At 34.5% G+C, this 24,445-nt stretch overlaps 1 protein-coding gene across 1 annotated transcript in view; it reads right to left on the minus strand.

Annotated features, from left to right (window-relative positions):
• The window catches only part of ARID2 (AT-rich interaction domain 2), a 145,381-nt gene that overhangs the window by 46,640 nt on the left and 74,296 nt on the right, over positions 1-24,445 (minus strand). The window contains exons 4-6 of the mRNA XM_037514105.2: positions 20,059-20,192; positions 12,974-13,192; positions 9,113-9,180 (exon numbers count right to left, since the gene is read on the minus strand). Coding sequence (XP_037370002.1) covers positions 9,113-9,180; positions 12,974-13,192; positions 20,059-20,192 — 421 coding nt within the window. The remainder of the gene's footprint in view (positions 1-9,112; positions 9,181-12,973; positions 13,193-20,058; positions 20,193-24,445) is intronic.

The following is a 24,445-nucleotide window of genomic DNA, read 5'->3' on the forward strand; positions in this document are numbered from 1 at the left end:
GGTTGAGCGCTGGGTTGCAAAGCTGCCCGCAGCCTCTGCAGCGCCGGTTCAATCCCCGGCTGCTCCCAGGCCACCAGAGGAGGGTCCCACATGGCGCGCAGACCTCTCCTGCCGCCCGCTGCTCCCCTCAGCAGTGTACTTCGGTCCTTCTGCCTGCTCTGCTCCCCACTCTGGCTCTGGTGAATTCTCTCACCCTCCCGCGCTTCTGACTGTACCCAGTGCTTGTATAAATAAATAAATAAATCTTAAAAAAAAAAAAAAAAAAGAACCACTGTATAAAAAATACACAATAAAGACTTTTTCATAACAATAAAACAATTAAACATAAAGACAAAGGACAATGGCTTAATAATCAAGAGTAAAGGGCAAGAAGGACTAAGTAATAAAAATATCAGACATGGAGTTTGAAATGATCATGGATACTAAGTTCCAAGAAATGAAAGAAAGAAAATTTTGACAAAGAAATGGAAACTGTAAGAAAGAACTACATAGAAATTTGGGGGGGGGGGGGAACAAAACCCAGCAACTCAATAAATGGATTTAACAACTTAAAAAAAAGAATGAGTGACTACAAGCAAGAGCAGAATAACAAATCTGAAGCTTAAAGAGATAAAATTATGAACAGCAAAAAAGCATATAAGACACAGGTATTCAGCAAAAAGTTCTAACACGAATAATTGGAGTTCCTAAGGAAGAACAAAGAGAATGGGGAGAAACAATATTAAAAGAGGACAGAAAATTTAAAAAAAAAAGGAAATGTCAATGTAGAGATTTGAAAAATTCTCCAAACTTTAAAATAAACACGTGAAGCTGAAGATCATAAGAAAATTCCTGAGAAGACAAGTAGAAAAATTTTAAATGCAAAAAATGTCAAAAAGAACAGATAATTTTGAAAAGGAAATTTAAATGACTTCAAACTTTGAAAAAGAAATAACAGAAGCCAGAAGACAGTGGGATAGTTCAAAGTAATGGGAAAAAAGTCTACCAAACTAGAAAACACTCTTCAAAACTGAAGGTGAAATAAAGACATTTTCTGATAAATGAAAAGAGAAAACTCCTCTACGAACCTGCAAAAAGAAAAATATATGAAAAAGTAAATATGATATATTTAATAAGAATACGGAATAAATAAAACACAAAAATTTCACATGCAGTAAACATATGAATAGAGTTCAAATCTAGGAAAAATACTTGGAAGAGACTTTTGCTCAAATCACAGTGGAGTAAGTGCTACTGCCAACAGTCATCCATCAGAAACCAGTATGTAAAAAATAATTTTTTCAGAGGTTGGGAAAAAGCTATGCAAACCTGCAGTCACCAAAATACAGGAAAGCCAAAACAGTATGAGTTCAATGATTGACTTTTTTTTTTTTAAAGATTTATTTATTTTATACAAGAACCGGGGTACAGGCCAGATGCATGGGAGGGTGAGAGGATTCACCAGAGACAGAGTGGGGAACAGAACAGGCAGACTGATGAAATACACTGCTGAGGGGAGCAGCGGGAGAGACAGGAGAGGTCTGTTGCACCATGCTGGACCCTCGCTGGCTGGCTGGGATGGAACCGGTGCTGCAGAGGCTGTGGACAGCTTCACAGCATGGTGCTCAACCACCTGCGCCACCAGAGGAGGCCCTGATTGACTATATTTTTATACAGATAATCCTTCTACAATATGGCATAGTGACAAGAAACCCAAGAGATCACAGCTATTGCTAAGCTGAGGACACAGGTACAAATTTAGCAAGGTCAACACATCTAGAATGTGGAAGCAAATTTGAAAGAAGGGGCAATGAAGAGAAAGAGCTCCATGAATCTTCAGAAGAAGGCTGGAGTTGACTGCCAGTACTAAGCTATACAAAAGTGCACTGTCAAACTCTAAATTACCAGGCAGAAAAGAAAAAACAAACGGACAGAACAACACCGAGGAAGTGCAGTTGAATAATGCCCAGAATAGAGTAGAAAATCTACAAAGTCTACTATTTAGGATTAGACATTAACTAGTCCTAAGTAAAGCCTAATCTCTATCAGTCATAACATGCCAGCAAATTCAACATTCTTGAAAGTCATCAAAGTTTAGAAACCCAGTAACACTCCTAATATCCATCTCTAATTTAAAAAAAAATTACTGGATGTACAAAGTAAGGAAATTTATTCCATAACCAAGACAAAAAATAATTTTTAACAAAAACATATCAAAAAACAAAAACAGATACAAGAATATTAAATAGAATGAAATAAGCAGAAAGGACTTTAAAAAAGTGTTTTGAATAGTCTCAAGGATTTAAAGGAACATATGACGATAATCAGGGGAGGATGATATAAAAAAAAATGAAATGGAATTTCTAGGGCTGAAAAACATAACATCTCAAATTAAAAATTCACTAGATGGGCTTTTAACTAGAGATGATAAAATCAAAATAAAACATTAGAAACTTCACGATTAAGTACACAGAAAAAAAATATTTAGAAAATGAACATAGCCACAAGTGTCCTGCTAAACAGTATCATGGTCTAACATATGTATAAACATAGCTCTACAAAAACAGGAGGAAAAAATTGAATGTAATGAAATTCTTTTCAATTTCACGAAAAACACCAAACCAAGAAGCTAAATGAACCCCCACCAAAGAAAACCATAAGGTATATCATAAACAAATTAAAATTCAGCAATAAAAAGAGAGCACCTTAAAAGTGGTCAGAAAGAACACATCACAACAGAATGTTAAGGAAATTGACTTGCCAGTTATAATGCAAATCAAAAGGCAATGAAATGTTACCTCTCAACTGCTCAGAAACCACCATAAGAACATAACAATTCTATATCCAGTAAAATTACCTTTCGAACATAAAGGCAAAAGAAAATTTCAGGAAAATAAAAGCTGAGTGCCAAAATCCAGTCACATCAATAATTTCATAAAGTATAAATGGTCTGAAAACACTGATGAAAATAAATTGCAAAAAATAGCACAATGGAAAGAAGAAATTATAAATTGTATACAAGAAACTGTATGTAAAACCAAAGATGAAAAGCATAAAGATGACAAGGTGTTTCCTAAGAAAGATATTTTTGGTAATCATAATAAAGCCGGTGTAGATAAATAATATCAAACAAAAAGAGACTTCAAGATAAAAGTTAGCATCAAAAGTCAGGAAAACATATCAATGCTTAAAAAACTACACCAGAGATAAATGCACATGCAATCAACAACAGAGGTTCAAAACACATAAAGTAAATACTGACACAACTGAAAGGTAATATAAACGTTCATAACTACAGTTGACAATTTCAATATTCATCTTTCAGAAAATCAGTACAATTATATGGAAAAATACAAATGATACAGAAATCTTCAGCAACACCGTTAACTACCTTGACTTAATTGTTACCAACAAACATGATCAATAGTAAAATTCACACATTCTTTTCAAGTACACATGAAGACCAGATGCTGAGTCATAAAATAAGTCCTGGTAAGATTAAAAAAAATGAAATCACTTAGAATATGCTCTCTGGAATCAACAGAATGTGACTGAAAGTCAGTAATACTACTAATGGCACTACTAATGAAAACTACTTATGATATGAAAAACTCAACATAAAATTTGTGGGATACAACTAAAGCAGTTTATAGAGGGAATTTATAGTTATTATATTCTTTATATAAGAAAATGAGTTAAAAACCAGTGGTCTAATTTCCTATTCTAAAAATAGCAAATTAAATTGTAACAAAAACACTATATAAATCAAAAGTGAAGAAATGGAGATGGGGTTTTTTTTGTGCTCTGCATTACTTAAGAAGTGATAAAATATTGATTTACTAAATTCAGTAAAGATTAAACTTATAATCTAATGGAATTAATGAGAGATGAGAAAAAGTATACAACTATCAAAATAATAAATGGGTGGAAACATGAATAATGAACAGTATCAGTCAACTCAATTCAAATAAAGATTAAAGAGAAAGGGGAAAAAACAAACAGACAGGACATATAGAAACTAACTCAAAACATGGTACATTTTAAGCATGATTGTAATAAAGTTATAGTCGATGTAAATGGACTAAATGTACTAATCTGAAAAGAAAGCCATTCACCAGGGGAATATATAAAGCCCCAGCATATGTTCTTTACAAGAAAAAGCATCCAAAATACAAGATAAAGTAAGGTGGAAAGTAAATATGAACCCTATGGACACCACCAAATAAAAGCTAATGTCATTATATTGGTATCAATGATATCAGATCAAAAAAAATTTAAAGTAGACTTATAGGCAAAAAGGACATTTTGTACTATGTTCAACTGATCAGAAAGATGTAATAACTATTTTTGTTTGCACTAAATAACAGTCTCAAAACAAAAAAAAAAATTATTATAGAATTGCAAGGAGAGTCACATCCATTATAATAGAACTGCAGGGTGATTTTAACACACCTTTCTTTATAAATGAAACAAATAGACAAAAATGTCAATAGTGATGCTGACATAATGAGCTGATTAATTATATTGGTCTGACATATATACAACTAAAGCAGTTTACAGAGGCGATTTATAGTTATTATATGCTTTATATAAGAAAATGAGTTAAAAATACATTCCTTTCCAATACAAATGGAGCATTATAAAACCTGATCACTGTGAGACTACTAGATAAAAGGTGAAAACATTTCAAAGCTTTAAAATTATACACAGTATGTTCTCTTTGAACATAGTAAAATTTAGCTAAATATTAATATGAATAAAACAGAAAAAAGCATGAATTAATGAAAAAATATGAGAAATTATCATCCAATCATCCCCAATATATTTGTATATTCGTGATTTCATAATTAAACATTTTGTGCATCTTACACTTTAATCACCAATTTTGAGTTAAGGAGGTTATATGTTTAACTACAACCAAAGGACTTAACTTTCAATATGTGGGGTGAGCACAGGATATAGGACTTGGGTCTGTTTGTGAAATAAGGAATTAGAAGCAATTCCATATCACGGTGAGCAATGTGAAGATCTAATAATCCCAAAGAAAGGGAGACAAAGGAATTGCCAGACTCTACATGCGCTTTGAGGCTAAAAACAATCACCTAAATATTTCACTATTATCTTGTGCTTCCAATGCACATGGAGTTTGGTTTTACTATTGGCATCACCGGTAATCTTCTACTGAAAACGTTCATATAAAGTCATTCTGATCAGCATTTCATTTCAGGTGACTGGAAAATGTAACACAGCAGTACAGAAATAAATTCTCCATCTAATTTGTATAAAAATCTCACAGAAACCAATGTGCTCAAACTTAAATCAACATTATAAAACAAATAGAGATAATCGACCATATGTCTGAGTGAGTACAATTAAAGTTGCAACAAGCTTAGATATTAGAATTACCTATCAGGATAATATTTACTTTGTATGTGTACATACACTTAATTTTTAATGTTCACTTTATATATATTAGCATTTTCATATATAATTTAAATATGAATAAAAGATTTTTTGATTTATTGAAAGTATAAAAGAGGAAGATCAAAAGGGCAAATTTGAAAAATAGAAAGAGGGTGTCTGAAAATTAAAAGTCACAAAAATGAAACAAATGAGTCAAGTGGCACAGTCAGACACAGCTGAAGAGTGATTAAGTTTACTGAAAAACAAAACTAAGGAAATTAGGGCCTCCCTGGTGGTATACCTGATTAAGTCTCAGCACTATCAAGATACGTATGGCCAGCCACTGTACAAAAGTTCAATCCCTGGCCAGGTTGCTAACCCACATGGCACAGCAGACCGCTCCTGTCTTGCTCGCTGCTCCCCTCAGCAGTGGATTTCAGTAGATCTGCCTGTTCTGCTCTCCACTCAGACTCTGGTGAATCCTCTCACCCCCTGTACCTCTGGCCTACACCCCAGCTCTTGTATGCATAAATAAAAAAGAAATCTTAAAAAAAAAAAAGGGAAATTACCCAGAATACATATAGAACAAGAGAGACAATATATAAAAGAAGGAAAAGTGATATGGAGTATAGAATAAGAAAATTCTATTTTGAATTACAAAAGTGAAGTAACATAACTTAGCACAGTTACAAAACACCAAAGACAAGATCTGAAATTAACCACAAAACAAAAGGTTAAAAATAGATTTTAAAAAAGGCATAAAATAACTCAATGACAGAAATAAAAGAAAAATATCTTATAATCTAGAATATTACATATACAGGGAGGATATAAGACAATAAAAAAATTTTTCAATAAGACACCCTTAATAAGAGAACTAGTTGAGGATGTGTATACCTTGAAAAAGACAATGCACACTCAGAAGGGACACAGCATATGCAAACAAATGAGGAAAAAGAAATTAGTTTAAAATGTCTGCTTAGGTTTTAATGACATGAAGGTATACAAACAGATGTAATATGCTTAGCAATGGATTATGTATGTATATATGAGTAAAATTGGAGAAATATTTTCTCTAGTTAGGAAGTATAAATTTTTATTAAAATTTCATTTAAGAAAATTTCCTGACTAAAAATATTGTATTAAGTTAGGTACTAATATTGGATGAAAATATTGCCTCCAAATGAGCAAACAGACCAATGAAACAGAAATGAAATTAGAAAAGCCACATTTGATCAACTAATTTCTGGCAAAGATGTATTACATACCTGAAAGTTGATAAGAGAGGTATGAAAAGTCTCCACAAAAAAAATTTTTTTTCTAGTTATGTATGCTGACATATGCTAACCAGGCTTACTAGTGATCATTTCTCAATATATACAAATATGAAATCACTGTGCTATATACCCAAAACTAATATAATGTTATATGTCAACCATTCTGCTATTAAAAAATAAAAACAAAACAAAAAAAGACTGCCAAAAGTATTTAGTTTTCCATTAGTAGAAGAAACTCACACTAGTAGCTTTTGTTAGTCAAACCTATGGACTAACAATATTTAACGAAAATTCATAAAAACTTATGGTTTAGGGCCTCCCTGGTGGCACAGCGGGTTGAGCTCAGTGCTGGAAAGCTTTCCACAGCCTCTGCAGCACGGGTTCGATTCCCAGCCGGCCAGGGAGAAACCCACATGGCGTTGTAAACCTCTCCAGCTTCACCTGCGGCACCCCCTCAGCAGTGTATTTCGGTCTGTCCTTCTGCCAGTTCTGCACCCTGCTCTGTCTCTGGTGAATCCTCTCACCCTCCTATGCCTCTGGCTTGTACCCCAGTTCTTGTATAAAAATAAATAAATCTTTAAAAAAAAAAAACTTATGGTTTAGTATATAACTCACTTTTCAATAAAATTTTTTTGAGAAAGAATTTTTTTTTTAAAAAAAGATTTATTTATTTATTTATTTGTTTATACAAGCACTGGGTACAGTCAGAAGCGCGGGAGGGTGAGAGAATTCACTAGAGCCAGAGCGGGGAAGAGAACAGGCAGACCGACAAAATACACTGCTGAGGGGAGTAGGGGGCACAGCAGGAGAGGTCTGTGCGCCATGTGGGGCCCTCACCCACAGCTGGGGATTGAACCAGCGCTGCAGAGGCTGCGGGCAGCTTTGCAGCCCAGCACTCAACAGCTGCGCCACTGGGCAGGCCCACTTTTCAAAAAATTTTATACATCATATAGTCAACTAGTTTATTTATTTTTTTTTTTTTTATTATTTTTTTTTTTTTTTATAGAGGCATGTTTTTATTTATTTGTTTGTTTGTTTTTTGTTTATACATGCACTGGGCACAGTCAGAAGAGCGGGAGGGTGAGAGAATTCACCAGAGCCAGAGCGGGGAGCAGAGCAGGCAGAAGGACTGAAGTACACTGCTGAGGGGAGCAGCGGGCGGCAGGAGGGGTCTGCGCGCCATGTGGGACCCTCCTCCGGTGGCCGAGGAGCAGCCGGGGATCGAACCAGCCCCGCAGAGGCCGTGGGCAGCTTCGCAACCCAGCGCTCAACCGCTGCGCCACCGGGGAGGCCCTAGTCAACTAGTTTAATTTCATGATTCTTTAACTAAAATAGCAGTCAAAAAAATCTTATTACTTAAGAGATACTTTGCCAAACAAGTGTCTTCTAAATCAAATTTATAAGATATTTCAAAATCCAAATTTTTACTGCAAATTGCTTTTTATTACTTAAGTTATTAATCAAATAGCATTCATTTCTGTTAAAAATCTGTGGTGTTTGGGAGTCATTTAGGAAACAAAGGGGACAGACTAAGAAAATTTAGATGAAGGAAAATAGAAAATTCAATGTGGTGTTAGATAAAGTAATCAAACATGAAAGTACAGGATTAGCTTATAAACGTATTAATAGATTATAAATAAGCTGGAAAAAGTCAGAAAATAAGCTAGAAAACAATTTGTCAAGGCCTGCTGTTGCTTAATTGAAATTCATTATTCTTTTTTTAAGTCTATATTCCCAGATATTTTCCTTTATATTAACAGCTATTAATCTTTTCAGAGTCATATGTACACCTGAGGAATTCATGTAAGTCTGTATCCTCATTCTTTCTTGAATTGCATAGTTTCAGAATGTACATAAAAACAAAACTTCCTGAAACTCACGCTTAGAGTCCAGTTTAAGTTCAACTTTGCTTTGTTACAGGTTTATCATTCTTAGAAATCAATACATAGTAAGAACTTCATTTTTGTTCATTAGCTATCCTAAAACATTTTTTTAAAGATTTATTTTATTTATGTATACAAGAACTGGGGTACAGACCAGAGATGTGGGTGGTGAGAGGATTCACCAGAGACAGAGTGGGAAACAAAACAGGCAGATCTACTGAAATACACTGCTGAGGAGAACAGCAGGCGAGCCAGGAGAGGTCTGCTGTGCCATGTGGGTAGCTCCCTGGCCGGGGATCAAACTCATGCTGCAATGGCTGCGAATAGCCCCACAGATTGTGTCTCAATCCCTTGAGCCATCAGGGAGGTCCTCTAAAACATTTTTTACTTGACTTACTCCCAACTTTTAAATAGCTACCTTTATGTATTATGCTAAAGATAAAGTATGGATAGTATCATATGTATGTATACACACACACACACACACACACACACACACATATAATGAGCAACTACAACTCCTTGGGCCCTTGGCTGCATGTAACCTAATGGACATTTCATGTGAATTACCTTAACGAAATCTCTATCAGTCTTCTCCTTCCATTCTTCTCCAAATACAGTAGAAAAGGATCCTAAAGCTAAAAGAATAAATAGGATATTCAGTAAAATGGAATTATTTCTTTCACTTGGTTCCTTAAGTAGGGAGGTTTGCAAAAAAAAGTAAAAACGCATTTTAAGCTATCTTGTTCACTACAGATTGTTTTGCAGTGATGACAATTTTCATAATTACATAGACAACAGGAAAAAGAAAGGAGTAACAATTAGTATTGTACATTAGCTTTCATTTGTGGAGGAGAAAAAAATTATTTTTTACTTTTTAGATGTTCAGGTTTTTTCTTGTTATAATTTTAGGTTTTTATTTGGGATAAAACTATAATAAGGATGATTTATTTATCTTGATTTATGCAGAGTAGTCCTAGTACCAAAAAATTTCACAAGCTCCCAATTGCATTTTTTTAATAGAATTGTGTCTTGGAAAATAGTGAAGGAAGTTGATCATCCCTGGGAATAAATCCCCAATATGCATTTAATTTCTTGATTGCCATGAGGTAATGAGTCTGAAGTAGATGAGAGCAATCTGCATGTAAGAAGGACAAACCACCAGTCTTAGTAGTGGAGCACAACATCTATGTGGACATCAAGAGAAGTCTTGCTGCAGGGTTGATGTGAAAGCCCCCTAAACTGGTTCAATTTCTTTGTAATTAATGATCATTCAGGCCAGTGCCATCAAGACAGAGTTTAGAGGAGAAAAATATTAAAAAGTAAGGATTGTTTTACTTTTGTGGTAGGCCCCAGTCATTGCTGTCAAAAAGGACAAGTTCATGAAACCTGGAAGGAGTTGCTGGTCCTGCATATATGCTATTCCAGATATAAGAGGCCATCATGGAGAACATACAGCCTGTTCTGGGGGCTGGAACTGACCACTATTCCCACAAAGTGACAGTCAAAATGGGCAAGAAGAAAATCGTCAAAGTCAAAGATCACTAAGTCTTTTGAGAAAGTTTGAAACTACAATCACCTCATGTCCAGAAGGACTCTGTGGACAGTCCTTTGAACAAAAATGTCAATAAGAATGTCAGTAAGAGCCTGCTCTTAAACATACCATCAAACGAGAGACCATGGTCAAGAAGAGTGGCAAGAACAAAAGATACTTTTGGAAGCCATGATTTCAGATTTGATTCAATTATTCAGTATACAAAAAATAAGAAGTCAAATTGACGTTATTATTATCATATTGCCAGGCTGTTATAATTTGAAATCTTTAATTTTAAAAAGTCTCATTTAATTCACGTTTCAAATAATATGGGACAAGTAATTTTTTGGAAATAATCACATAAACACAATATCCTTTAAGGAATATGCTCAGCCCTATACCTTATTTGCATTTATTAATGAAGTTGTTTTAAGAGAAGAGTAAATCTTTCTATTTTCAAAAGCTGCTTCTTTATAATACCATGTCCCCACTCTTCCCCAGCAATGGTTAGTGCATATAGTTACATGTGATATCACTGTTTGCTCCTTTATGTAGGTAGGTCATGGTGTCAGCTGTAGGACCAGACAGTAAAGCAGTATAATACAAAGACAGGGCACAATATGCATTTCTCTTTAAAAAACTACGTAAGTGTCTTCATCAACTATCAGATGAATCTGTAATAGAAACTATTACTTTTTGAATGCATAAAGGAAACTATATAGAGTCAATTCTAAACAGGATTTATGAATATAATTTTTTATAAAAACAAGACTCCTTAATGGATGTGTTGTGACAAGCACAACAAATGGCTATATCTTCTATTCTAAAAGATTTATTGACAATTTCAGTCTTATTATATATTTAAGTACAGATCTAATACTTACTTAGTACTCAGAAAAATAAAGTTTTAATTGTTTGGTTAGAGTAAGAAATTTCATTGGAAAAATATTAAAAAGGGTAAGGAATAAGAAAATTTTTAACATGCTAATACATTTCAATAATGGGATCAAGGAGAACTGATACAATTGATAAAATTAGGGTCAAAATGAAATGACAAAGAATAAATGTGAAAATTTTAACTAAAAACATTAATATGAAAGATAACTATTTGATTATAAAATAATCAAACATATATAAGTAGCCTTTTAATCAGACAAATGAAGAGCACACACTACTGAAGAGACAAGGTTTTTGTTTGGCCTGAAAAACCTTATCTAGAAAATTATCACTGGAAAAAGAATACTAGATGGAAATATAAGGTGGAAAATTAATTTTTGTCACATGAAATTTTATTACACATCCTTAAACATGCAATATGTATAAACAATCCTCACTTTCTAAAAGAAATGTCATCTACAGTTATCTCTCAATTAAAATTACATATCCTAAAATAAATAAATCAAGACCTCTTCAAAAATCAGTTATAGCCACAAACCTCAAACACAGAAAGAATTATTTTCATAATAAAAGCTATTGCTATATGGGGTCTTCATAATGTCCCTGCTTACCCTGGAATTCTATACTACATTTGGAACCATAAACTTCTTTACATAGCAATGGCTAAATTATTATTATTTATTTAGATTGCTACACTGCATGATAATCTAGTCTTTTAAATAAATAAAAGCTCCTAAAGAATACATGAAGATAAAATACATGTGATCTAAAGAATGACATGCTTCCAGTGTACCAAAACTGTTAAGATTACATCTATCATACAGACACAAGTTAATTCTTATTCAACAACTAAAGACTTCACTAAAATTATTTTGATTTGAGAAAATCCTTTCTAAAATTTCATATTAAGATTCCTAAAACATGCAAAACACTTAAACTCCATTCTAATTAAATGCCAAAGAACGTCTTTGAAAATGCAAAATAAAATATTAGGAACCAAAAGACATGAAAATGAGATGGAGATCCACAAAATTAAGATCCTCAAAGTTTCAATATAAATGTATACAAGCTAGGCTTTGCTGCTTCCCATGTACCAAGAGTAGTTTCAGGCAGGGTAAGAAACTCATTTTTACTTTTGTTCAATTTCAAGATTGTCGTAAAATAAGTACATGTCAAATTTTAAGGAATCCTATGTAGAAAATTCCAAATCAAAATATATTTTAAAAGTATAATATGGCCACAAATCAAATTGCAAAAAAGAACTCATTAGCAAACAAGTTGCTATTTAAAGATTTTAAAAAATTAAAATTCTCAACACTATCTCCACTGTGCAATAATAAGAGTTTATAAATGATATGATGAAATAATTCAATATGTGTCAACACCCTATGAGTTAACAGGACATAGTTCTCACAAAAGAAATTAAAAGGGTGTTAGGGTAAAAGGAATATGGAGTTGAGAAGCACAAAAAAATTTACTATCAACAATACAGTCAACACAGATATTTAAAAAAAATATGTGTAGGAGGGATGTGAAAAATCTCAATTACACTACAGTAGAACAGTTTAGTCTGAAGGGTAACCTATATTTAATATAAAATAATTTTACAGAAAATAAAGAATTTTATTAATAAAAACCCGCAACTAGCAAACCCTACAAGTAAAAGGATACGAAATAGTTGATAGGTCTTATTTTGAGTATTCAGGCAGCAAATTTTCAAATGCATACCTTAAACTATTTAACTAAAAATTATTACCACAAACCACCAGAAAAATACTTCAGAAAAAAACTCTTTTCAGGCCTGAATTTGAAACATTTGAAATCCTGTTCATATGTTTAAGGTTAAAAAAAAATCCAAGCATTATCTAACATTTAACAAAAATAAAAGCAAATAAAGAATGCTAGTTACTAATAAAAAGTGTTTTTTTCTTAAAAACCTTTTAAAAACTTTATAACACCTTTACAAAATAATCAAACAATATGTTTAGCTTAAAACTTACTGTCATCAAACACCCCAGCATTAGCAAGTAATAAAGTGATGATTTTAGGGTCTTTTTCAAGTTGCATGACATGTTTGCTTTCATTTGATAGGAGAGTGCACACATTAATAGCAAAGTCCACTTCATTTGGGAGTCCAGATAACAGTGAAAGCACCAGTTTATTATAATCATTTGGCGAATTGAAGTCCATAGATAGCCCATAACTTTGACGCAGATAATCTAAGAAAGATAAAAACAAAAGCAGCTTCAGTATATTAAATGCATCATGTGTTATGGTTAAGATCTTCTGAATTCAGGGGCCTCCCTGGTGGCACAAAGGTTTCAGACCTATCTATGAAGTTATCCACAGCCACTGCAGCAGGAGTTCGATCCCGGGCCAGGGAGCTACCCACATGGCACAGCAGCAGACCTCTCCTGGCTCACCTGCTGTTTTTCTGTTCCCCACTCTGTCTCTGGTGAATCCTCTTACCCCCCACACCTCTGGCCTGTACCCCAGTTCTTGTATGCATAAATAAATAAATCTTAAAAAAAAAAGTTCTTCTGAATTCAGTACAGAAGCCTATTTTCTTTCATAAAATAGAAACTAAGTAGAAGTTTAAAAAGCTCAGTTTTCTAAACTTCAGTTAAATTTATATTATTTAAAGACCATTATTAAAATACAAAAATGTACATACTCTGTTGGATGTCACTGTCAAAATATTACTGTACAAGTAGATAAAATAATCTACATTTTTTACTCTTGCATTTCAAGGGGCTCATTCTGATTTTAATATACTGTCATCCAGGGACTGTATCCTTGAAATTTCTAATTTGGGGACAAACTAGCCTACCTTTTTAGCTAGCAATAGGAGAATTATTACATTTTTAGGTCAGATATACTGCTATATAACTAACATAGTAAAATTTACACTTTTTAGTTCTATAATTCTTTTAACCACAATCACAACTAAGAGTTTCTTCATGCTTCTTTGTAGTCAAGTCCCTCATTTACCCACAACCACTGATCTAATTCTGTTCTGATAGCTTTCTTTTATTTCAAAATGCCAAATAAGTAGAACTATATAGTATGTAGTTGATTTGATTTCTTCCATTTAGCAAAATGCTTTTGAAGTGAATATCCATGCGGATGCACACTTTATTGCTATTGTATGGATATAAAGCAGTTTCTCCATTCCCTAGTCGGAAGACATTTGGATGGTTTCGTTTGATTATAAACATGTTTCCATTTGTTATAAACATTCACATACAGGACTTTGTGCAGATAGGTGCTTTCATTTCTCTTAGATTGCTGGGTCATAGTTTATTAACTTGTGAGAAACTAACATCCCCAGTAGATGTTAATATCTTGCATTTCCACAAGCAATGTACAGAGAGAGTGTTCTTGTTGCTCTGTATTCTTGCTAGCACTTAATATTGTCAATTCTGATTCACTTATCTAATACCTGTATTGTAAATATTTTCTCTTAGTAACTTGTCTTTTCATTTCTTAACAGAGCAAAAGTTTTCATTTTGAGTAAGTCTGATTAATAAAATTTTCCATTTATGGTCAGGTAACTAAAGTTTTCTGTAGGAGAATTAATTTAGAAGACTTGAAACTTTGAAGGAAGGAAAGACAGGCTTACAGATTAGATTATAGATTATATAATATATACTTATAAGAAAATGCTGTTATTTGCAGAAATACTGACTCTTTAATTTTGGTGCAGGTAGGGCTTGGCAATTATATTCTGAGACATAGGCCCCCAATATATTTTCAAATAAAAATTTAACTAGTTTATTTTTTTCTTTTTAAGATTTATTTATTTATTTATACAAGCACTGGGTACAGTCAGAAGCATGGGAGGGTGAGAGGATTCACCAGAGCCAGAGTGGGGAACAGAACAGGCAGACTGACAAAATACACTACTGAGGGGAGCAGCTGGCGGGGCAGGAGAGGTCTGTGCACCATGTGGGACCCTTGCTGGCGGCCGGGGATTGAACCGGCGCTGCAGAGGTTGCAGGCAGCTTCGCAGCCCAGCGCTTAACCGCTGCGTCACCAGGGGAGGCCCTTAACTAGTTTAAATAGAAGAGGCAAGAAAACAAAGAATATTTCTAGATGAAGTATTTCAGACATATATGGACTTAAAAACTTTTCCCCCAAAAACTCACTAAAGAGAACATTAATAGGAATTTTACTGTCAAAACATGCTACAGAGGAAAAAGAGGAAAATCATGTAAATAAGAAAAGTCTTCATTTCACAATGTAGACATTTAAGGACACATCTCTGCAGTTAAAAAACATTCTAGCACTTTCTTCAATAATATAATGGTCAATACAGATTTTCCACAATATTTAAGTTCAATAATGTTTATTTTTTGTAATCTTAGTAAGTGAAAATTTCTCATAAATAACATAATTAAATATCTGGAGAAAAAGTAACAAATCTTCTGGGAATATAGGCAAAGACTGTGATATTTCTATACTGCACTCTGGAATCGGTGATGGGAAGTCAAGTCTCAACAACGGTTAGCATCTATTGTAATATTCTGTTGTTCTCAGATAAACTGGAAGAGAAAAAAAAAAAAATCGGAACCCACTTTCAACATTTTTCAGAGTTTTGTATATATGCTTTAAGTATGATCTAAGAATTGTTCTGTTTTCTACTAAAGAATGACAGATGCCATCAGCTACTAAGTTCAATAAAGCCTTACCTGACTTTACCAAAAACAGCTCAATTAAAATAAAATGGCTAAGTGTAATAATTATGAAAAGTTCTTTAATTTTATCAGGTTTGGAAAAGATTACTAAGGCTACGTAGGAGAAAATGCTTCCAAGATTTGAATATCCTTTTTTATCCCCTCACCTGGGAGATAGGATTGAACAGCTATAATTTTATAATCAGAGTGGAACGGAAAGTTTATTTTCAACATTCTTGCCTCAAAGTTTATACAAATGTACCAGTGCTGGTATACTTAGTCACCTCTCTTTATTTTCAGAGAAAGGAAGAATTGCTCCTGGAGCATTTACATACACTGTAGAACTCTACAGTACATTCTTTTCATTGACACTGGCAGCGACATTCTAGTCTAAATGTTAAAGGAAAATCTTCACTAAAGACAACTAATAATACAACAATAACAACAAGAAGAAACAAACCCAACCTTCTTCCTATATGCAACTCTTTCAAATTTCAATGCCACAAATGCAAACAGATGGGAAGTTGGTCTTCCTCTGTCAAAACGAATGGATTGGAGTAGATGAGGACTAAAATCCTGGCCTGCTCAAAAATTCTATACTTCTATTACTTTCAATGAGTTATTGGTCGATTTCTGCCTTTAGTAATTTTTCTACTAAAGATATTGGAAATAAATTTTTAAATGTTTAATTAAAAATATATTAAATTTGGGCCTCCCTGGTGGCGCAAGGGTTAAAACACAACCTATGAAGCTATCCGCAGCCACTGCAGCACAAGTTCGATCACCAGCCAGGGATTGAACTGGGGTATAGGCCAGAGGTGTGGGGGGTGAGAGAATTCACCAGAGACAGAGTGGGGAACAGAACAGGCAGACTGACTGAAATACACTGCTGAGAGGAGCAGTGGGCGAGTCAGGAGAGGTCTGCTGCGCCATGTGGGTAGTTCCTTGGCCAGGGATCAAACAGCTCCAGTGGCTGCGTATTGCTTCATAGGTTGCGTCTTAACCCCTTGAGCCACCAGAGAGGCCCTATATATTAAATTTTAATTTAAAAATGTAAGAGATGACAACAAAGATGTCCTTAATAATCTGCCCTGTAATTCTGCAGGACGAACTGTATCCAAATCAATATGTCAGAGAAAAGTGGAAACCATAGGATTTATAGCAAGAGGTATGAAAAACTATGCAAATAACTGAAAAGAATCACATCCCATTAAATGATGTCAGCATTTAATAAACCCAAAGCTCAAAGCAAAATCTACTTAATATATTTTTTTTTTTTTGCCACTCAAAGTCCTTGATCAAAGAGTCAGTATACCCAGAGGAAAATTTGGTCCTATTTTCTATCAGTGTACAAATTCTATTATGGTGATTGAGTAAAACTGTACTTCCTATTAAATGGCCTGGATCTACTGTCAATTGACGTTTATTATATAATCTTATGAAATCAGCATCATAGTTACCCTAAAATAAATATATTTATCCAAACCTACAAGGATAGTAAGGTTGTATGATCAAAGATGTAAATACACATCTCTAAAAGATTCTAAATAAAATTTTCTGAAGACTCTTAATCTGCCACTAAATAATACTATTTTGATATTTAGCAAACACACATACCTATATTGAAAGCTATGAACCTTACTCTATTTTCCTTAATGACACCTGAAAAGAATCATCAGCGAAAAAGTTTTGTATTTCAAGATCATGTTAATTTTCATAATATTGTCATAATGCCTCTGACTTCTATTTTATTTTATTTTAAAGATTTATTTATTTATACAAGAACCAGGGTATAGTCCAGATTCACAGGAGGGTGAGAGGATTCACCAGAGACAGAGTGGGAAACAGAACAGGCAGACTGATGAAATACACTGCTGAGGGGAGCAGCGGGCGAGACAGGAGAGGTCTGCCGCACCATGTGGGACCCTCACCGGGCTGGCCAGCGGGATCAAACCGACGCTGCAGACACTGCAGACAGCTTCACAGTGCCTCGCTCAACTGCCTGCGCCAACAGGGGAGGCCTGACTTCTACTTTAAAAAAGTGCACTTTCGGGCCTCCCCGGTGGCGCAGCGGTTGAGCGCTGGATTGCGAAGCTGCCCGCAGCCTCTGCAGTGCCAGTTCGATCCCTGGCTGCTCCCCGGCCACCGGAGGAGGGTCCCACATGGCGCGCAGACCTCTCCTGCCGCCCGCTGCTCCCCTCAGCAGTGTACTTCGGTCCTTCTGCCTGCTCTGCTCCCCGCTCTGGCTCTGGTGAATTCTCTCACCCTCCCTTGCTTCTGACTGTACCCAGTGCTTGTATAAATAAATAAATCAATCTTTAGGGGGGAAAAAAACGTGCACCTTCTAATCCATAAATGCTCCCATGAATTTACTACCTCTTCTTTTTTTTAAAGATTGATTTATTTATTTATACAAGCACTGGGTACAGTCAGAAGCGTGGGAGGGTGAGAGAATTCACCAGAGCCAGAGTGGGGAGCAGAGCAGGCTGACTGAAGTACACTGCTGAGGGAGCAGCAGGCGGCAGGAGAGGTCTGCGTGCCATGTGGGACCCTTCTCCGGTGGCTGGGGAGCAGCCGGGGATTTAACCGGTGCTGCAGAGGCTGCGGGCAGCTTCGCAACCCAGAGCTCAACCACTGCGCCACCGGGGAGGCCCTACTACCTCTTTTCAAAATGAGTAAGAGAGATTATAGTGTAATGCTCCTCCAGCAATTCCTAGCTCCTTTTCTTTTATGAGTCCCTGATTCTGATTTTGTCAAACATGCTACATGTTACCTAACTGCTCAAATTTCCCTTTAAAAAGCAGGATTGATATATGACAATGTTCAGCAAGAAATTATTGTAATACCAGGTCGAGCAATTCAGTTGTTCCTTAACTTGCGCAGCTCTATCAATGACTTTCACTAGGCTTTTGAAATAGCAGAAATAGTCACATCCTCTTTCTTAAAGAAAATCACTTTTAATTAAGAGAGAAAAAAAATCATATACAGAAAAATTTTTACTTTAAACTAGATCAAATGCAGACATGGGTTAGTTTGGGGAACTAGCAGACACTGGAAATAGAGTAAACTATTGAACAAAAAATGGGCAGACAGTTTTGCTGGTACTGTAATATAGAAATCACAGAATTATAAAACTGAAAATGGTCTTAAAGGTCACTAGCAAATGTCTCATTCAGTGTAGGGCCACCCTCCATAACAGGCTTGGATAATACAGTGGTCACTAGCTCTTTTCAGGAATAGAGAGCATGTCACCTAACAAATCACCAAGTTTAATGTTATCAGTTTAAACTATTACCAAGATCTACATAGTGACTTAGCATGTTTTACTTGAACCTTGGTTTTCGGTTAATATCTACTCAATAAAAATAAAGTTAGATTTGGTTTGCTCTTGCTGCAATCATATTACTACCTAAACAAGTATCAGATGAAGTCTCTTCAGATGGAGATCACAGATTCTAGGAGATTATATCTTCAGTTATTACTGATTGAGGCAGAAATATGGAGTTAAATTCAACATGAAAGAAACTTTGAAACTAATAATGCATAATAAAATTTAAAAAATTAGTATACTGGTACAAATCAGAGAGCTTAAATTTAAGGTTAAGAGATTGGGGTTAATATCAAATAGTAATAAATATCTAGGTAATTGTAAATTTTATCAAGAAAATACCCTTGAGAAAGATATAATACCTTTTCTTTGGCCAAATGTTAATGATTAAAGAAAAGAGATGTATATCTCTTCAGAGCTCTCTTTCTAGTCTTAACAGTCCCAGCCTTCGAACTAGTCAACACTGTAAACCCCATGTGCTCTCCCCTCAAGAACCTTTTAATTAGATGTTCAACTAGATTATTTCTAAGTTGAGTCCTCTTCCTTTTAGCTGTAATTCCTCTACTACCACTACAAAAATGACTTACAGGGAGAAATTCTTATTCCTGGTACCATGGCAGAAAAATAGTAGAATTAGAAACATTCCTGAGAAATTATGATTTTGGGTATTCTAGTAATTGTCAAAAAAATCTAGTAGACTTTCCAGTAAATGCCAAAAGTCGAGTGAGTGGACTTTATGAGTCCACTTTATGAGTCCTTAATCCCAACTGGTCCTTCTTCTCATTTGAGTATTCAGATTAAACTGATGGTTAGTCAAAGCAGTAAGGAAAAACTTTACTTGAGAGTGTAGGTATTTTTAATTTTGAAAATTCCTGCAACAAAAATCCTAAGCAGCCTGTGACAGAAAGGCCCCTGATACCAGTCAGATGTTGATAATGCATTTCTAAGTTGCATGACCCCAAGGACTTACACATCCTCATGTGAAAAGTTTGATTAATTCATTATATGACAGGCTATTTTCCTAATTCAAAACTGTGAGCCTATGCTCTGCTAATGTCCAGTGATATTCAATGATATTTACCTGATACGCTGTGCTGCTGGTAATTGTAGGAAGATGGAATTGCACCAATAGGAAGCTGTGGCTTTGGATTTCCTGGTGGTACTTCATCATCCTCCTCCCCAAAATGATGAACTTTCTCGTATTTTTCTAGGTAACTGAAATAGGAAAAACAGCACAGCAGAGTTTTAAAAAGATTTACGTCTTATTTTTTAACTTCTACCATATATATTTGTATTCTTTTCCTAGAGGCACTAAATAAAAATAAAGGTGACATAATCTTCTTATAGTCATGGAATTGTTGTTTTGCACCACAGGTACAGAAGATAATTCAATGCAATGGTACTCAGTGTTTTTAAATTGTCACAAAAGACCACACCACTACTCATAGAAATATAAATTAGTGATATCAAGTAACAGCTATATGTAGACAAATGGCAGTATTAACTGATTTTATGAAAATTATGCATGATTCATTGTAAAAACCAAGTGAAAATGAGATTTTCTAACCCCTGGTCTCTCCATAACTCACCAGAGATAACAACAGTTCATCCACAAACTTCAGTATATTTTCTGTGTATACTTTTATTTAACATATTTCAAAGATTTGAGCATGTCATTCTTTTTTAAACCATGTATATAGTATGTGGTCCAGCTGATATATAAAAACTTAACTGTAACTCTAGTGATACTTAGTTATTTTCAGTTTTGTTCATTGCTATTATAAATCACGCAGCCATGTTTAATCTGTGCACTTGTTTGAATTGCCTCTATGGATACACACCAGAAATGGTATACTCATTTTAAAGAGCAGTAAGGTCACAGTCTAATCGGACAGGAAAAGTTTAACACATTTTGAACAACAAGATTATTCCTGTATTCCCCCACTGTATAGCCATAACTGGGTATGATCAATCTTAATAGTAATTAGGATTAAATTTCCAAATTCATATCCACCCAACCAGTTTATTATGATTCCTAATTAAAATTTTAAGATGGCAGAAAAAGTTGGTCAAGTCCCTATCAAACACAACACTGTAATGAACCTGTTAATACACTTCTCAAATAAGCTAAACTGATTATCACAGCAATTATAAACTACAGAGAAGTTCTAGATGTGATTACATTACAGATCAATCCTGCATTTACCTACTCTTTTGCTTCATTAGTTAAAGACAGTTGAGATGAGGTATGAGGGTATCAGTGAGCATATAAAATGATCTCAATATTCTGTTTTTAGAACCAAGCCTTAACTTTCAAGGTGGGATGTATGGAAGCTATACTTTTGCAAATATAAAAATTAATAAAATGAAAAATCATCATCATTCCTCATTTTCCCCTTTTCGCTTTACAAGGCACAATAATTCACATCTTTGAGCCTTCCTTTCAAATTATCTGCTTAAGTTCACTTTGAGCAAGGGACTTTTTCTTACCTGGCAGTTGGATAGCTAACGAATCCAACCTTTTCTTTATTGTTGTAGATACAGGACATTATAGCAGAGACATATGAACAGATAAAACCCTCGACGCTGAGTGTGCACCTGAACAATTTTTACCATGATCCTGGGGATGCCTCCGACAGAACCTACAGTCTAAACACATAAAACAAAAGGAAGGCCAAAAAAGAGGCAGTCTCTCCCCAGGACAAACCCTCAGTGGACTTAAGGTCAATAAATTAACCTATTCTTTCTGAATTTCTAATGCAGAAAAACACAAACAGCTAGTTGCTCAAAGATTATGTGGCAAATAAGAGATTATCTGTTTCACATGAAATAACTCAGGCAATAGTACTAATAGAGGTATTTTAGAAAGTATGGTCTTACAGAATTGACTGAACCCAAGAAACAATCAGAAGAGACTAAAGGTAGTGACGTAAGCATTTGTTTAGGTGAGAAAATATATTCCTAGAATCTACAATGCTGTAGACTGTTATCTCAATTTAAAAAAAAAGGAAAGATGAGTAATCTTTATTTCAAAAAATATTTACTTAGATGTAATGAAAATAACAAATGTGCAAAATTTTAAAATGAAAATATTACACTAGATAATTTGTTTAGTATGCCATTAGAAATTTTTTACTCATCACTGAATACAGTAGATTGAGATATCTAAGCTTTTTGTTACAGCTAGAAGAAAAAAAAGAAAGACCACAAACATGTTACCTTCCAGAACACCCAAAATAGAGCATGCACAGTATGAGTCACTGGTCTCAATAAAATACTGTATAATCATAATAAATAGCATGTAAATGCCTTATTTTATGGTGAAATAACAATAAGCCTCAATAATAATTCAGATTTTTGTAAGATTTAGAAATACATGATTTCTGTTCCTTTGGGACATTCTAAGCTTATTTTGTTCAAAGAGATTCTTTACGTAATTACAATCCCCAGAAATTTATGGTTTTGGTTGTTATGATTTTTGAAATTTTTATTCCCCTGGCTTAAGTGTCCGTACTTGTTCTTGTTGTCACAAATATTTCAATCAAGACTCAACCTTTCTTAGTTCAACTAAGATTCCAGCACTCAGTTCTGATTTCTTCTCTCTTTCAATAAATAAGAACAAAGTCTCTTTTTCCTTGTTTTTTCAAACAGTTATACTTCTGAAAACTAAAAAAAAGTATTTACAGATAAGAGAAAGCAGTTAAAATACAAAGTTACATGTCAATCCCTCTGATTTAATTTTGTATCATGATCCTGAGCTTATTTATACATTGACAAATATACCATGTTCACTCATTAAACCACAACAAGTGTTAGCACATTTCTTCCTCTTCCTTCTTAAAGTCAATGACAACATTTTGAATAGTTAATATATTAATCAAACAAGTATCTATTCAGCTCTTCCTTGTATACTACATATTTAATGCAAGGCTGATAAAATACTGGAATGTAGATGGCAATAACTCTCTTATCAGGCAACCATGGGAAATGAGGTTCCGTAGTATAGTTTAATATTAGGAACAGATTCAGGAAGCGTAAGTTACTTTTTCTTTGACTTGGCATTAAATTATTTTGTGGCATACTCTATGCTATCCATAGGTCACAGACTTAAGAGGAAGAAGGCAAACATGAAAAGCTGACATATAATACAGAAATTATTTTAAATTATATTGTTCAATTAAATAGCTTAACAAGTGTGATCAACTTATGGTGAAAGGTAAGAAAGAGTTCATTCAAAACAGCATCAAATGATATGGGTGGTATTATTATGAAGGTAGGAAATTTAAGCTCTTAAGATTAAGCACACAACAAATTAAATTAGGTTAAAAAGATCTGAATATAACCACCAATATAGTTAATTAGATACATGATTTTTCTTTTCAAATCTCCATGGAAATTATAAAACTGATGATATATCAATTTGCACTGAAAAAACAAAATAAAATTAGCAAATATTAAAGATGAGGCACATTCTGTGAGCACATGCAATTCAAATAATTTTATTTTCTAAGAAATAAATTAAACCTTTGAAAAATCATAAGTAACTGTTGTGATGTAAAATTCCAAGCCACATGCACAAGTAGAAACTAGCACCAGTGCCCATGTGCAGATACCAGCTCAGGCCTAATCTTGTTTCATCCATACAACTATCTTCACAAAACTTCTCCCAGTTTTTTTTTTTTTTAGCAGTTTTTTTTTTTTTATTTTTTTTATTTTTATTTATTTATTTATTTATTTTTTTATAGAGGCATGCTTTATTTATTTGTTTGCTGGTTTGTTTGTTTGGTTATACATGCACTGGGTACAGTCAGAAGCGCGGGAGGGTGAGAGAATTCACCAGAGCCAGAGCGGGGAGCAGAGCAGGCAGAAGGACCGAAGTACACTGCTGAGGGGAGCAGCGGGCGGCAGGAGAAGTCTGCACGCCATGTGGGACCCTCCTCCGGTGGCCGGGGAGCAGCCGGGGATCGAACCGGCGCCGCAGAGGCCGCGGGCAGCTTCGCAACCCAGCGCTCAACCGCTGCGCCACCGGGGAGGCCCTCTCCCAGTTTGTTTTAAAGCAATTTCCAGATATCCTATCATTTCAACTGTAACTATTTTGGTAGAACTTGCAGAAATTAAAAACAATAACAACAGGAAAACACTCTTAGATTAAGGGGGGAAAAATCAAGCATAGATGACTGGAGAGCACTTCTATATCTAAAAACTTTTTGAAATATTTTGGGGAAAGATGGCAGTTCAAGGATACATTCATTTCTATCCCTAAATCTAACTGAAATGAACTTAGAATAAAAATAGAGGGATCCTATATCACTTGTAAGTTAGAAATTTACAAATTTTGATACATTAGAAGCAACTGGAAGGATGTATGAGAAAAACTCTTTTTAAGAGAGTAATGTGGTCTAGTAGAAAGTAAAGGACTAAAAAACTAGGCCAAAACACATCAAAAGCAAGTTTCTATTAGCCACAAA

The sequence above is a fragment of the Talpa occidentalis genome, unplaced genomic scaffold, assembly GCF_014898055.3.
Source record: "Talpa occidentalis isolate TD23 unplaced genomic scaffold, MPIMG_talOcc4v2.1 talOcc4.16, whole genome shotgun sequence".
Taxonomy (NCBI): Eukaryota; Metazoa; Chordata; class Mammalia; order Eulipotyphla; family Talpidae; genus Talpa; species Talpa occidentalis.